Here is a 17,187-nt window from a genome sequence, read left to right as displayed (position 1 = left end):
AGCTAGGTTTTTGACTCAGGCCCTTCCTGCTTATTCAAAGAATTCAGCATGCATGAAACCTTTCTTTTACATCACTTCCTGATATAGAAGCAGAGCACCATTAATAATGTGATTTGGCTCCATAAATGGCCATGTATGATTGCAAATATCTACATATAAAAATGTTGCATTTATCGCACATGCATCATACTTTAACATGTCAAATATATAAATAAAGAGAAAGAAAGCCAGTCATTTCTTTTTTTGCCCTTGGTAACCTACTTCTCCTTAAGGATAGGAACTGGGGATTTACAAGAAGCTGCCTATGTGCAGACATTTCCCATAGCAATTAGCCTTAATTCATATTTTCTGTTTGGACCATTTCCCCCACAGGGGTTACCTGAGCAGTGACCTTAAGGGACAGCCCACGTTAAACCACAGCAGTACCTTAGCAACTAAACATCACAACTGTGCTCCAGACTATCTGTAAGCAATGGCATGGGGGATCAGCTAGTGTACTATAAAATGGAGGTGAAGCATATTTACGTATCTACTGCAGGAACTGATGCAAGTGAACTTCCTGGGCATAACTTTCTAATAAAGGACAGAAAATTGACCTTATTAACCTGGAAAATCTTTGTGTAAAATGTGGCATCAGTAGCCGTGTTCAGTAGTTTGTAAACTGTTAATAACAGTATGTGACCTGGCAATTTGTCAGTTAATGTCAAATTGCCCTTTGATGTGCATGTGTATTGTGCATCGTGACAGTTTTAAATAAATAATCCAGAACAAAGCATCTAAAGAGGTTCCCATTTCCAGTAAGAGTGAAGACTTTCTTTCAACCTTTGGAATCTACAGTAAAAAGTCATGGAAACATGTGAAGGAAATTTAATTTTCGAAAAAAACACAGACCAGACTCAGTGTATAACAGCATTGCTCGGTGGGACTCCGAGCCAAGATCCCAGGTTTCGCCTCCAGTCTGAGGTAGCTGGTCTCAGTTGAGGTGAGGGGTCCTAACTCTATCCTCATGCCCTCTGTGGAACCATGTGCCAGCATGAGTCAGAAACTTCAGGGGAGGAGTGGAGAAAAAAAATCCCAAATAAATCATCAACCTTTAATAATAACAATAAACTATTATCGGTAGTATTCTGAATAACCAGCACGTAGGTTGCTGTTAATACAACAGACTGCTCTCTATATAGTGTAATATGCAGCTGGCTGACCCAGGATATGCTGCTCATTTTTAACTTTGTGAGGGTGAGAATGTTAGTTCTCTGATAGCATCAAAAAGTCAAAAGTTTATCAAGTTCCCAGGCTGCCCAATGAACAAGCCTGGTTTTACTGTGTGTCGAGAGTCAGTAGCTTCCAGGTAATGCTGCCCTTTTCATGCCAAAACCACATGAGGGTGGTAGTAACAGGAGCCCAATCCAGCTGATTTGGCCACATTGTTTCGAATCAGGTTTGATCACATAGCAAAGAGGTTCTGACAAAGTGCATCAGGTTTTTTTTTCATTAGAGTATTAACTTCCAAATATTATTGATTTTTTTAAAAACATTGTGAAGATTTGTGTGGTGATTTGTGATAATTTTTATCCGTTATTGCCAATAAATAATCCATCTTTTTCACAAGCTTTTGAGATCAACTGAGAATTTGAAAGAATTAGTGTAGTTGTATGTGGAAATAACCAAAAAAGATCAGACGTTGACACAAACAAGTTTATCTACACAGATTCCTTTGGCACAAATGATAACTGATGATAAACAAATTCTGACCTTTTCTGTAGCTTAGCACTTTTTAAAAAAGTCTCTTCTAGAAAAGGATGTGGACACCTTTTAATTTAAAGGTCAAATACAGATTCCCATTGTTCACAGGTATTTTTCTCTTGAAATTTACATTAATGCCATAAGTTGTCGTGTGCTTCTGACTATCGCCTGACATAATTGTTATTTGAACCATTAGTGTCAATGCAGCCATCTTCAAAGCGGACTGAAGCTCGAGGCTAGCCTGCTTTTCTTGACTAAAACTGGAACAGAAAAAAAAAATTGGAGCACAGGCAACTTAAATAGCTGAAGTTAATATTTACCTTTTTAGGTTAAGTCAGAACTGTGAAGTAGAACTTTGTTTGTGACTTTAAGTGAAGCGCCTCCACTGATTATTCTAAACATTGCCAAGCTAATGGGACTTGCAGGCTATTATTTTACTAATGACTGGGCAAGAGATGCTAAATATTGACGGTAAAAATGAAGTCATAAAAGCTCCTTTTCGCTCAATAATTTCACACCAAACCCCTGTAAACATGTCACAGTGCTTCGGAAATATTCTTCAGCACAGGGTTCAGCAACTGCACTGGATCCTGAGTGAGGTGAGACTCCAGGTCATTGCTGAATTAGTAGCTTACACTGTAGACAGTGATCTCGAGGATGCCTGTCTACATGTATAATAGCCTGTACGAGGTAGGCATGAGTGCTTCAGGCACTCAATCCACTTCTACTGAAAAATCAAGCTGCATTATTGTTATGCTGACTTCGGAGGTGTGGATTGAAACCACCTCTTTTGCTGGTGTGAGTTTCCTCTCTTGGGACAGGTACCAGCTCAATACATTGCAACTTCGCTGCTGATGTCAGAAGTGCAGTTGGTGGTGATGGAAATGCACTACAAGGGAACCTTTAAATACTATTAAGGTCAAACTCCCTCCACAACTGCGCTGCTTAGATTGGAGAGTTCTGGAGCTACTGCACAGCTGATATATTTCATCCGATTACAGTGGATGGATGTTCTGGTGGACTGTCTCTGTCACTGAGGGTGGCAGCAACAGACCAGGCACTGTCCTTCTCGCATAAGTTCTGCTGTGCTTCCATACCCTATTTGCTTACGTACAATTCTTGTTTGCTTATGTTGAAGCAGTTGGACCCCCTCAGCACCAGACAGCTGTGTCAGGATTCACATTTAAATAAACTTCAACACTTGATAACTCAACAAGTCTTTTAACCAAAAATGTCTTCAGGTGATTCTAGAAACAATAACAGGTTTCCTAGAACTATTTATTGGGCAATCCTAAACTGTGAGAGCAGCTTCTGATAGCTATTTCCAGAGAGACCCAGACCCACTGTGGATCGTCTAAGTGGTTTGGTTGCACTAGTGTATACAATTTACTACTCACTAGCAGGCATATAAGTGCAATTATTCAACCAGCAATATAAACTGGGGCAGCTTCACTGGATAGCACAGATACTCCTCCTTGAGTTGAGTTCATCTTAGAATATGGCCACATTGTACCTTCTTTCTATTAGGATAAGCATGTTTCATTATTTCTGCTATCTTGTGTACCTTTCCCTCATACTGTTTGTAAAAATAGAATGTTATTTACACACGTTATTTCAAAATCTAGCGGTAATTCATATTGTGTTAAGTAGTTCATTTCTGTATTCATTTCCTGTCAACGTATTTATAGATCGAAGCTTCTCAGGAAGCCAATACCAGTGCAATGCAGGATATGACCAGGAAGCTGTATAACCAATATGAAGCCAAACTGAAGGAGGCCAAGCAGCTGCACCAGGCAGAAAAGGAAGCCATTCAGGTATGTATGGATGTTACTGCTGTGTTCCTGTTTCCCAGTGCATGTGAGGTAGAACAGCACTAGCTTCCTGACAGAAGGTCTTGGTTCAAGTCCTGCCTTTTACATTTGCCATTTTCAGTTTTGAAATATGTTATCACTACTCAACTCACATCATCCAGCATGAAGAGTGTGCAGGATGATGAATGACCCAGCTTGTCCTGCACTTTCATCTCAAAGGCAATATGGGATGGTGAGGGTCCCAGACTGCCTTGTATCCTGGCTAGGTGTGAACGACCCACTGCTGGACAAGACATGAAGGTGGACATTGGATAAGGACAGATTTGGGAATCAGACTATTATGCCCTCTACAGTTGAATAGCCTGCTGACATGTGGGATAATTTTAACTTTTGTTGATGGTGTAAAACGGGCGATATTGGATCGGATTTTAAAACCCGGCGAGGTGTATAACGGGCGGCAGATCCGATATCGTTCATTTTACACCATCACAAAAAGTTAAAATTACCCCCTCACTATCTAGGGGAAAGGGAACCAGAGGGCTGCTGGCAACTTGAAATTGTGCCTCAGCCTGAGTGAAAGTCTTAAGGAGGGTAGAATGGAAAATTGAAAAAAAAAACTGAGTACGAGAATGATACCCTTTAATTATTTATTAGGTATCAGCTTCAAACTTTTGGATGCTCATGGTTTACACTAGGCCAATAGAAGATTTAATCTTAGACTCCCCCGATGACTTGGACAACTTAGGTACTGAGTAGCTGAGCTATGCAGAGCATGAGGATTCCAGGGTTGATTGCCGATGTGTGTCGAGTTAGCTGATCTCAGCCAGCAAGGTGATAGTGGTACGACAATTGGCCTCAGTGACCTTTGGTTAGGGAGAGGAAATTAGCCTGGGTTCCTGCTTCTGATCATTATCCAGCAAGCTTCAGGTTGGCAAGAAGATAAAGCTATAAAAATACAACCATATCCAGTATGGGCAAAACCTTATTTTTGCTTTATATTTTAGCAGTAACGCTGGTGCTGATAGTGAATCTTAACACTGCAGCATTCACTACTAATAATGGAGCTGATAGTGAATCTTAACACTGCAGCATTCACTACTAATAGTGGTGCTGATAGTGAATCTTAACACTGCAGCATTCACTACTAATAATGATGCTGATAGTGAATCTTAACACTACAACATTCACTATTAATACTGGTGCTGATGGTGAATATTAACACTGCAGCATTCATTAGAAATTTTGGAACTAATAATGAATCACTATGGCATTCATGATTAATGCTGAAGCTAAAAGTGACTTTGAATACTGCAGCATTCACTAATGCAATGCAGAAAGACGTGTTATCAGATGAATATTCAAATGATCATTTCTGATCTTGTAATTGTAGGTGAACAACCAGAAATGGTATAGTAGCAGAACTAGATCTTTGGCTTATAACTTTCTGGTTTAGAGTGTCCAAACCTGTCCTCCAAATTTAGAAACAACTTTAGGGCGAAATTACTATCGATAATGGAGTTAGGATAAGATCAGCCATGATCGGCTACTCCTGTTCCTATGTTCCTATGATAATGTTATCGTACCAATGCTTAATCACTACATTATTTTGATGGAGGCATTAACTGTTTATTTTGAATGGACGCTGTATATATTACACAAATGTAAAGCTCATTCTGTTTATTACTCCAATTCAAAATGCTACACCTTGTTGAGGGTACATTCATTCAACAACTTAAACAACAGACTCTAAACCAGAAAGTCAGGAGAGGAATTTGATACAAGTGCATTAAACACCAATATGATAACATTACTGACAAAGTTGCTTCTAAACTTGGAGAACAGGTGTGAGCTACAAAATGTCAAGAAAGTTCAGCAGTCCATGGGCTAACTGGGACAGCTTTATCTCTATCTCTATCTCTTTGTGTTTACTCCATTTCAGTGCTATGGCTTAATGCTAGAAACCTGAATTGTTGGGAATACAGAGTGATAATGTTTTGATATTTCTTTTTTTTTAAATGAAGGCTCGAATAAACCAGGCCCTCAAAGAACTTGAAGAAGCCAACAAGAAGGCTCTGGCAGCAGAGCAGAAAATAGCAGAAAGGGACCAGAGGATTCAAGAGCTGGATCAACTCATTGCTCGAATGGTGGAGGTATTATTAACTTTCATTATATTTCTGTTGACTTTTCTGCTCAAGGCAAGTCATGTTGGTGTTGAGGAATGAAACGCCTTTCCAGTTTGGCATCCATTGTCAATACTGAGTTCAGGCATAGCATGAGCAGATGCAAAGTAAAGCCTTAACAATGTGTCTTAACCCCAACCACAGAAGAGAACTTCATCCTACATTAGTCCAACATTTTCCATTTGCCACAACAACCATCCCCATGCCCTTAAGACTGAGATTGCCAATTTAGTGTCACAGATACCAAACTTCAATCTTTATCAGAAGTGCATGTACAAGTACATCTCGAAAAATGGATGCTGAGGGCTGAATCAGACACACTTACGTGGCGTAGGGTGAGTGTGTGCGAGAGTAACAAAGCACTGGGTGTGTGTAGAAATGCAAAACCAAAAATGAAACTCCTGCCTTACTTGTCTCCGGTGTACCCACTTATCATTTGCTGCTGTGGTTTTCACACTTTTGTGAGTGCCATCTCCTGCAAATATTAACAAATTCACAGCAATTCTTGCAAATATTGACACACCCTAATTTCTGAAAAACAGTGGCAACACCCAAGGATACAGTGCAACCATGATAGAAAATGCTTTTATTAGTAAACAATGCTAATAAATCCAAATCTGATCACAGAAGTACAGAACGATGATGACCTCGGGAGACCCCTGGAGTCTCTCAAGGATCTCCTAGGGCCTGGGGGACCTCCATTGGAAACCCATGGTACAATATATACGAGGACATTGCCCCCTTGTTTTGTCACAAAACACAGCTGGCACAAGGAAAGCCTTGCTGATAACATCAACAGAATTTACTGAAAAAAATCTGCAGGTTTTGACGGGGAAATATGTTTCAGGAAATAGTGGTTTAGACTCCAACATATTTTTATTAATCTTTCTTGTATCGCTGGCAAAGCTGGCATTTATTGTCCATCCCTAGTTGCCCTTGAGAAGGCGGTGGTGGGCCTTCTCCTTCAACCTGTAGCAGTTTGATACAACTGGGTGGCTTGCTAGGCCACTTCAGAAGGCAGTTAAGAGTCAACCACGTTGGTGTGGGACTGGAGTTACATATAGGCCAGACTGGGTAAGGATGGAAGGTTTCTTTCCCTAAAGGACATTAGTGAACCAGTTGGGATTTTACGACAATCTGACAGCTTCATGGTCACTTTAACTGATATCAGGTGTTTTATTTCCAGATTTTTTAGACTGAATTCAAATTCTCAAACTGCCCTGGTGGGATTTGATATATACTGGAGATGTGGGCTGCTTCAGCACAAATATAAGGGGAGAAGTCTATTACAAATAACTCTTATCAGCATCACCTAAGAATGTAACAAAGCATGGAGTGAAAAGGCTAATTGGTCCATGACCCCATCCTTCCACAGATCATGCAACTGCCCTATAATAAAAATGGAAAATGCTAGAAATGCACAGCAGGTTAGTCAGCATCTGTAAAGAGAAAAGGCAGGTTCAGACATTTCGGAGGGTCAGTGTTGATCTGCCCCATTGATGATTCTTCTTCCGGTGTTAAATCAGTTGAGGGTAAGTTCTTCAAAATTTCTCTCCGACTTTGAAAAGTAATTGAGCTAAACTCTAGTATATCTATCGGACCTCATGATGCCCACTGTTCCACCCTGGCCAGTTTATCAGAGGTAATATTTCCATGATCCCAGCAACACAGAACAATATACCCATTCATAGCCAGCTACTTATCCAGCTATTTTTAAAAAAAAATTAATCGACATAACATTGATTGCTTTAACTGGGAGTCTGTTCCAGTCTTTATGTACACTACTGCAGGGAAAGAAAATCTTATACTACGATTGATATTCTTTAAGTATTATATAATTAATAGTAAAATGCTAGTAAATACATACCTAGCTAGTCAACAACTGGGGCTTATCTGATTGCCGTGATGGGTGACTTCCAGACCGCCCAATGTTGCCTCGTTACACCCATATCGGAACGTAAATGAGGCCCAGGAGTTAAATTAGCCCAGGCCTCAAATTCATGGCATTGGGGAGGGGAGCGATGTTAATACTCACCCCGCCCCCTGCCCATCCGAAACTCGCTCCCAGTTAAAGTTCCCCGTGTGTGTGTGTGTGTGTTAAAGAATGGCCAGCTGGTACAGGAGGCAGGACACTACCTGTGGAAACACCCCTCAGCATAAGTCAGTGCCTTCAGCAGAGGAGGGAGAAAATTGGAACGAAAAATAAGCTGTTAATGTCCAAAAGACGAGTGAATATTTTTCTATTTTTCCGTTGATCTGCCGACATTGGGCACCATCAATCACTTCAATATTTATATATGAATGAGTTAACTATTAAAGAAATTAAATTTACATTCTACTTGATTAAAATGTGGATAAGTTTGGTGTGGTGTTGGGTGTATTCAGTGTAGATGGCTGTAATGAAGTAACTGAATACTGGACCGGTGTCTGATGTTTTGTTGCAGGAGCGTCACCTTTTACAGCAGAGATTACAGGAACAAGAGAAGAAGCTCAGTCAGAGAGACGAAACAGACTCACGGAACAGTGAATGGTGCTGTTGAATAAAACTTGGCGCTACATTGTTCATAGATGTGCAGTATATTCTCACAATTCAATTAGATCTGTTTTTATTTTTTCAAGAATGACTATTCATTTACACTTTTAGTTATGTAAACTGACCTGTATTAATGAGTTCCCAGTATATTACGACTAAAGTTCTCTCACTCGTGGTAAAATCCCTAATGAACAGTAATATTTAATACATCACAATTACTGTTGTTCTATAATGAAGGCATTTTAATATAACACTGACCTCATTTATTATTGTTAACGATGCTAAGTTTTAGAATAGAGAAGAGGTGGGCACTGGGTTGGAATACAATACTTTTGTCTCTGGGTGATGGGTTTGAACTCTCTCTGCTGTCTATAGAGGTTCTATAAAGATTGAACTCTTATCACATCCTCTGGACATTCCAAAACACTTTACAACCAATGAATACCTTTGAAGCGCGGTCATTGTTGTTATGGAGGCAAAATGCAGCAGCAAAAATATACATAACAAGGTCCCACAACCAAGGACCAGTTAAAACTGTTTTTGTTGGTGTTTATTGAGGAAGAATGTTGGCCAGGACCCCAGGAAAACGCATTGCTTTTCTTTGAATAGTGCCATCCAATTATTTACTTCCACCTCAGCAGGCAGATTGGATGGTTTATCATGATTTATTCTTTATGTATTTCAACCCAATTCCCAGTGAACATGGGCCCTTAGCATAAAACTGGCCATAATTTGGCACAAATTGGTAGGGTTCTCTGTCAGACATAAACAATGTGAAATGGAAAAATAAAATCACACAAAAAGTTCTCTCCTAATGTTGAAATTAAGACATGTTACTAGAGCAGAGTAAGGAGAGCCTTATTCGCCATCAGATGAGATGGGCTGGTGCTGGCTCGTAGAATTAAAATATGTACCATTCCCTGACACCTGGATAAATTGTCACCAATTTATCCAATGCATAGTGGATGCATTGGTGGTCATCTTCCAAAATTCTATAGACTCTGGAACAGTTCCTACAGATCGGAGGGTGGCAAATGTAACCCCACTATTTAAAAAAAGGAGGGAGAGAAAAAACAGGGAATTACAGACCAGTTAGCCTAACATCAGTAGTGGGGGAAAATGCTAGAGTCTATTATAAAGGATGTGATAACCGAACACTTGGAAGGCATTAACGGGATTGGACAAAGTCAGCATGGGTTTATGAAAGGGAAATCATGCTTAACAAATCTACTGGAGTTTTTTGAGGAGGTGACTAGTAGAATAGGTAGGGGAGAACCAGTGGATGTGGTGTATTTGGATTTTCAGAAGACTTTTGATAAGGTCCCACACAAGAGGTTCGTGTGCAAAATTAAAGCACATGGGATTGGGGGGAATATACTGGCATGGATTGAGAATTGGTTGACAGACAGGAAACAGAGAGTAGGAATAAGCGGGTCTTTTTCCAGGTGGCAGGCAGTGACTAGTGGGGTACCACAGGGATCAGTGCTTGGGCCCCAGCTATTCACAATATGTATCAATGATTTGGATGAGGAAACGGAATGTAACATTTCCAAGTTTGCAGACGACACAAAGCTGGGGTGGAATGTGAGCTGTGAGGAGGATGCAAAGAGGCTCCAATGTGATTTAGACAAGTTGGGTGAGTGGGCAAGAACATGGCAGATGCAGTATAACGTGGATAAATGTGAGGTTATCCACTTTGGTTGCAAAAACAGAAAGACAGATTATTATCTGAATAGTGATAGATTGGGAAAAGGGGAGGTGCAATGAGACCTGGGTGTCCTTGTACACGAGTCGCTAAAAGCGAGCATTCAGGTGCAGCAAGCAGTTATGAAGGCGAATGGTATGTTGGCCTTCATTGCAAGAGGATTTGAGCACAGGAACAGGGATGTCTTACTGCAGTTGTACAGGGCCTTGGTGAGACCACATCTGGAGTATTGTGTGTAGTTTTGGTCTCCTTATCTGAGGATGTCCTTGCCATGGAGGGAGTGCAATGAAGGTTTACCAGACTGATTCCTGGGATGGCAGGACTGATGTATGAGGAGAGATTGGGTCGACTAGGCCTATATTCACTAGAGTTTAGAAGAATGAGAGGTGATCTCATCGAAACATATAAAATTCTAACAGGACTAGACAGACTAGATGCAGGGAGGATGTTCCCGATGGCTGGGAAGTCCAGAACCAGGGGTCACAGTCTCAGGATATGGAGTATGTCATTTAGAACTGAGATGAGGAGTAATTTCTTCACTCAGAGGATGGTGAACCTGTGGAATTCTCTACCACAGAAGGCAGTGGAGGCCAAGTTATTAGATGTATTCAAGAAGGAGATAGATATATTTCTTAATGCTAAAGGGATCAAGGGATATGGGGAAAAAGCGGGAACAGGGTACTGAATTAGACCATCAGCCATGATCATTTTGAATGGCGCAGCAGGCCCGAAGGGCCGAATGGCCTACTCTTGCTCCTATTTTCTATGTTTGTATGTAAATACAAAACATAAAAAAGATAGTGGCACAGAGTGTTTGAACTCATGGAACATAGAATATGGAATGATGGCTCCAACTGGCACGTGGCGAGCTGCAAGTCTGAGCACTGACCTCAATGGAGGGAGAGTGGTCCCGACTGCTCCCATACTTTTTCTAACGGCACCAGTACAGAACGACATTTGCAGACACTTGGGAACAGGCCTAAGAGGCAGGTGACAGGTCCTGCTCCCGTTGACCAGGATATCAGGTGCTGCAGGGAGATATGGGGAGAGGAAATATTAAATAATTTGTGTATATATCAGGTGGAAGAGGACAAGAATCTCAGAACGTTTCACTGTTTTGACACAAAAAGGTGAAGCTTCATTTTATTTTTAATAGTTGAAACAATGTTCCAATGGGTGTCAGAAATTTAGATAATACAGTCCCTTCAGAGAATAGTCTCTCCAGAGAATAGAGTCTCTCAAGGGAATACAAACCCCTCCAGGGAATACTACCCCCTCTCAGGGAATTCAATCCCTCTAGGCCTCTTGCACCTTGCTCCAATTATTTAATTGGAATTTTGCCTATCTGGTTTTGCTATTGATAATCAATCATATTGCACTTCATGATACACTTCAGTAACGGTGAGGAATGTGGGGGCAGAGCAGGGGTGAGCTCCCTCAGCGGACAGATTTATGGGCTTGTGGAATCTTCTGCATCATTTGACACAACTTCTGTTAATCCCTGGCTGTGTCAGGTCCCAGAAAGTGGAGGAGAAAGCTGCCAGTCTGCGGGAAAGAATCCGACACCTGGACAACATGGTACACTGTCAACAGAGGAAAGTCAAGCAAATGATTGAAGAGGTGAGAAAAAGACAACTGTTTATCAGTTTGAATAATTGCGGCATTCCGTGTTTCTTTTAACACTCACCAACATTATATAACCACATATATAAACTTTGTGAACAGTTCTAGCAAAGAGTGAAATACTTTCTATCTTTTACATCATCAAAATATTTAGAAGGCATTTTTCATTTTAGCTACAAAAGAAACAAGGCAGAGGGTTTGGTCCAGTTTGGTTTTGGCAGGAGCGTTACTGATAGGGGTTGAGTTGGATAGAATGTGGGCCTCGTTATTTGTATTACAAATCTAAAGTAGCTGAGGGGAGCGTTCATTTATTAAACAGAATTGGAGCTTAAGGTCACCAATATGTCTAATTAAAAAGACTGGCTTATGTGCTGCTTGTTTAAAAACAAATAATTCATTTTCAGAGAAAACCTCAATTACAGCCGAAACAATGAATGCTTTTAACTAATTGTGAAAAATTCAGTCTAATTCAACACTACTCCACTACATTTTGTTTTACAATTATATTGAGCCAAAATGTAGGCTTTACTTAGCCTGGGACTACAGTTATTGCCAACTGACCACAAGGAGGAGCCGTATTTCTGTGCCTTAACATTCCTTTCTCCTTATTGGGCACGGGGAGGCAGCTTGTTTCTGCTTCTTGCGTTTACATCATCCTGCAAGAATTCAGTGGCTTCGGGCACTGCTCCAACTCAGTTATTGGTGCTCACTCTAAGACCAGGGATAATTATTCTGATGAATAAAGCATTTATGCCCTTGTATAAATTAACTCTTGAGCATTCCTAGCTCAGATATGATATGGTGCATTAGGAATATTTGGCTCCCTGATACAGATCTCAGTACAGCGCCCTCTGCTGATTTAGGTGCCTTTTCTGTAAATAGTAAAAATGAGTTCAACTCATTATTAAAATCCCAAATTACACAATGGTTTACTTAACTGGTAATAATGTTGTCAATGTTAACGCTGCATTAAGGTTCACAACTCTGGGCTACATTCTAAGATTTTTTCTTCTTAAACTTACAGATTGAAATTCTGAAGAGTAAAATTCAACAGAAAGATGTAATGATTGAGGACTTGTTGGAAAGGATTTCATTTTTGGAAGCTGAGGTAAGGTTTTAATTTTCACACACATTTCAAAGACAAATTCTCTTTTCATTTTAGGCTTTCACCTCCTCTCACACACCAGTGTTGCTCAGCTAAGAGTGTGGCCTGATAAGCCCGTGCCAGACCTGAGTCAATGTTGCTCCTGAGTCAGCCTTTAGGAGGTAGACAACAACAGTCTGGGACGACTCTCCTCATTTTTCCTCCCTCCCGATACAGAAACCTGACCTGAGAAAAATAGTTACTGTGAACTTGCACTGTACCATTTTCTGGTGCAACGTATCTGATTGTCCTGTGAAATGCCTTGGGGTGTTATACTACGTTAAAGGTGCTATATAAGTGCAAGTTGTTGTTGTCAGTGCACCTTTCCAAAGCTTGTGCATGCTTTCATTTTTATTACTTGAACTGGCTGAACAGACTTCCCATTATAATACTGGAACTTGAATTTAACAAATACAGTATATAATCCCTCAATCCCAGTATTATAACTTTCAAGTTTTATTTAAAAAGGAAAGAACCTTAGTATCAAGGAAGGTCTGATTTAGCAATAAAAGTAATTTAAAAATACCCATGATTGGTACTAACATTTTATTTCTGGAATATTTACTGGATCTTTCTTAGCAAATGAAATCCAAGATGTCTCAATAAAATAACATTATTTCAAATCATTCCATTTGTCTAATGACAACTGAGTTTATAAAATAGAAGTTACATAATGTTACAGATTACTTAATAATCGTTCAGGGGCTCCCCCAATGACCTAGTGGGGAAATGCACTGCATGGTATGATACTGAGTCACAGAAACCAGGAATGCCCCAAGTTTGATCCTGCACTGAGTTAAATGATCTCACTGGACAGTGGTGGGGCACAAGATTATCCTTGGTGTCCTTGGACTAAGGAGGGGAGATTTGGTCTGGGCTATAGCTCTTGATTGCTATGTAGTGATCCCTGCTGCAAACAGTGCATGTTTGAATGTTGAGTGATCAACAACAACTTGCCCTTTTATATAGCATCTTTAACATAGCAAAACTCCCAAAGTGCTTCATCGCAGTGTAATCGGAAAAGGATGGATCTTGAGCCAAAGACGTAGATATTAGGAGGGATGACTAAAAGCTTCGTGAAGGAGGAGGAGGAGGAGGAGGAACAGGAGGAACAGGAGGAACAGGAGGAATGGAGGGCGTTAGGAAGGGGATTCCAGAGCATGGGGCTGAGTATTAATTGTATCCTTGCGATGTATATAAATTAGTGTTAATTGTAGTCAGGTGGTGTGTATCAATTGGGCACGCTCTTGTATCCATTTATAAGAGCTGATCCAGGGTGTGGTGGTGGTAATAATATGGATCTTTGTGAGTAAAGGTGTGTAGTAACTGAAGACCATGTTCTAGTCGTCTACCCTTCAACAACGAGGAAGGCGAAGGAGTGAGTGAGTGAGTATTCCGTGGGAGTCGTAGGACCGGAGGAGGCCACATAGATGGGTGTGGTCATGAAGGGAGTTAAACGTGAGCATAAGAATGTTAAGTTGGAGGTATTGCGGGACCGGGAGCTACTGTAGGTCAGCGAGGAGCGATGGATGAGCAAGGACTTGGTGTGGGATAGGAAACTGGCAGCAAAGTTTTGGATGAGCTGAAGATTAGAGGGCAGAGAATGGGAAGACTGAATTGGGCACTGCTGGGATTGCTTCCACATCTAAGTAATCTGTTGACACTCAGTCTGCTCAGACATGAAGAATGGTTACCTAGTCAAGGTACTGGTTGGTGCCAGGGCTCCTGGTACAAAACACCAACATGCCCCAGCTCCTTCAGGAACTGAGAAAGAAAATCTGTCAACATTTTGTTTGTGAATACTCAGTAAACAAAAATACAACCCAAGAAAAACTCTTAAAGGCTTGTTTAAAATGAATTGTAAATGTTTTTGTTCCTTGGGAGCTTGGGTCCATTTTCACTTTTAATAGGACAGTGCATCCTGAATATGTCAATCATCTTGCATGTTCATCCTTGAGGGTGGGAAGGAAATAAAGGAAGTCTTCCAGGTTTTAATGATCATTGGCAGGTTTGATGTCACTTGCATTGTTGTGTGCATTTGAATTTAAGGGATATTTCCCCCTCAGCAGTTGAGGGTGGACATGCAGGGCACAAATGTACCAATACACCCCAATTTGGGCAGAAATCAAAGCATTGGCTCCTGTTCCTTCTGCAATATTAATCAGATGATTTCAATATCCAAATAGGTTTTGGTCATGCTTTAAATATTGTCATGGCCATTAATAGGAGTTATGTGCAAAAGGTGCAGCTGAGGTGCTTTAACCAAGAAACAATCAATAACATTAAATAGCATCATAGAAAATAGAAAAAAAAATTATGTCTATACTGTAAGGTTATAAAGTAACATTATAATATTTATTAGTGGAACTCCCATGGCATCATTTACAGATAAAATGTAATTGAGTACATAAATAAGTGGACAGTCATGCAAGTTTAAAGCCTTACTGAGGCAAAACTCTCTAATCTGACTGATTTCAACAATAGATTAGGTACATACCTGAATTCTATATAAAAAATGTTCCTACAATATAAATGTTAGTTTTATTTCCTGATAAATTACTGATGGTGCATTTGATGCCTAGAATAAAGAACTACAGGACAAGCTGAACTATATGATGTCGCTGGATCAACAAAGGACTGTGGAAACCAGGGAACAAGTGGTGTCATATGATAGCCCCATCAGGTAACATATAACCCTTCTTGTTATATTCTGTCATCATTTTAGAAACTGGTTTAATTGTGCTCTTCAGCATAAAGAAACATACCAGAAGTAACTCAAAATTAAAGTGTGAGATTGTTCTTATCCAAAGTGAATGATCCAAGGAGAACAACACCACCTGCATGTTCCCCTCCAAATCACACGCCATCCCAACTTGGAAATATATCGCCGTTCCTTCATTGTCACTGGATCAAAATCCTGGAACTCCCTGCCTAACAGCACTGTGGGAGAACCTTCACCACACGGACTGCGGCGGTTCACCACCACCTTCTCAAGGGCAATTAGGGATGGGCAATAAATGCTGGTCTTGCCAGCGATGCCCACATCCCATGAACATAATTTTTTTTAAAGTTTGAGGAGGACAACTGTTTGCAAACTAAGTTCTGATTGGGTGCCAGCTGTGAGGAGCAGCACTCACTGAGAGCACTGGGTGAGAAATCGCAGGCTGGGAGACCTTGAAATGGATGGAAAATCGAGGTCTACTGGCCTATGATATCCAGACTATCTCTCCCTGCAAACACTGCTCCTTATCGGGGAGTTGGCCCTACTGAGTAAACTTTCTGTACTTCTGGCAGATAACTGTGGTGCTTTTCACACGTTGTTCAAAATGTGCACATGCTACAAAATATGCAAAACTTGACAAAAATATGGAAGTTAATTGTATTATGTTAAATACAAAGCAAAAAACTGCAAATTCTGAAACATAAATAGAAAATGCTGGAAACACAGCAAGTCATAGAATCATACAATGGAGGCCATTCAGCCCATCCTGCCTGTCCCAGCTCTTTGAAAGAGCTATCCAATTAGTTCCACTCTCCTACTCTATCCCCATCGTCCTGCAAATTTTTCCTTTCAAGTATTTATCCAATTCCCTTTTGAAAGTCACTCTTGAATCTGCTTTCATCACCCTTTCAGGCAGCACATTCCTGATCATAACAACGTGCTGCGTAAAAAAATTCTCCACATCTCCCTTCTGGTTCTTTTGCCAATTACCTTAAATCTGTGTCCTTTGGTTACCGACTCTCCTGCCAGTGGAAATGTTTCTCATTATTTACTCTATCAAAGCCCTTCATAATTTTGAACGCCCCTATTAAATTTCCCCCTAACTTTCTCTACTGCAAGGAGAACAATCGGTCTTTCCACATAACTGAAGTCCTTTATCCCTGGCACCATTTAGGTAAATCTCCTCTGCATCCTCTCCAAGGTCTTGACATCCTTCCCAAAGTGCGATGCCCAGAATTGGACACAATTAGCACAGTTAACTGAGGCCTAACCAGTGATTTATAAAGGTTTAGCATAACTTCCTTGACAGTCAGCATCTGTGGAGAGAACAGATAAGTTAACTGTCCTGATGAAAGGCTTAATGCGGAAATATTAACTGGAGGGAGATAACTGAGGGAAAAATGTAGAAATCAGCCAATAAATGATATGTATTTGTGATTAAAAATCATTAAGCAGCCCAGGGAAGAACTGTCATAGTCCCACTGATATGGCCTGGTTACCTGGACTGAAGTTCTAGCCCTCTGGTTGGGAATCTATGTTTGTGCTACACGTTCGTTCAGCCACTCTTTGAAAACACTTACTGTTTATGGGACTGTTTACCACTCTTCATTTTCATGGTACTCTTTTTTTGCTTGATGTAATCCTCATTCTATTGAATATCTTTGGTCTGATTTTAACCCTGCCTGCTCGGCAGAAACTTGGACAGCGAGCAGTTAAAATCACCTGA

General features: G+C 40.5%; 1 protein-coding gene across 1 annotated transcript in view; it reads left to right on the top strand.

Annotated features, from left to right (window-relative positions):
• The window catches only part of LOC137301585 (myosin heavy chain, striated muscle-like), a 61,866-nt gene that overhangs the window by 27,713 nt on the left and 16,966 nt on the right, over positions 1-17,187 (top strand). Inside the window, exons 8-13 of the mRNA XM_067971138.1 lie at positions 3,432-3,557; positions 5,576-5,704; positions 8,179-8,264; positions 11,487-11,592; positions 12,620-12,703; positions 15,322-15,422. Coding sequence (XP_067827239.1) covers positions 3,432-3,557; positions 5,576-5,704; positions 8,179-8,264; positions 11,487-11,592; positions 12,620-12,703; positions 15,322-15,422 — 632 coding nt within the window. The remainder of the gene's footprint in view (positions 1-3,431; positions 3,558-5,575; positions 5,705-8,178; positions 8,265-11,486; positions 11,593-12,619; positions 12,704-15,321; positions 15,423-17,187) is intronic.

This window comes from Heptranchias perlo, chromosome 34, assembly GCF_035084215.1.
Source record: "Heptranchias perlo isolate sHepPer1 chromosome 34, sHepPer1.hap1, whole genome shotgun sequence".
Classification (NCBI taxonomy): domain Eukaryota; kingdom Metazoa; phylum Chordata; class Chondrichthyes; order Hexanchiformes; family Hexanchidae; genus Heptranchias; species Heptranchias perlo.
The sequence above is the reverse complement of the archived record's forward strand: the minus strand, read 5'-3'. Positions and strand labels throughout refer to the sequence as shown.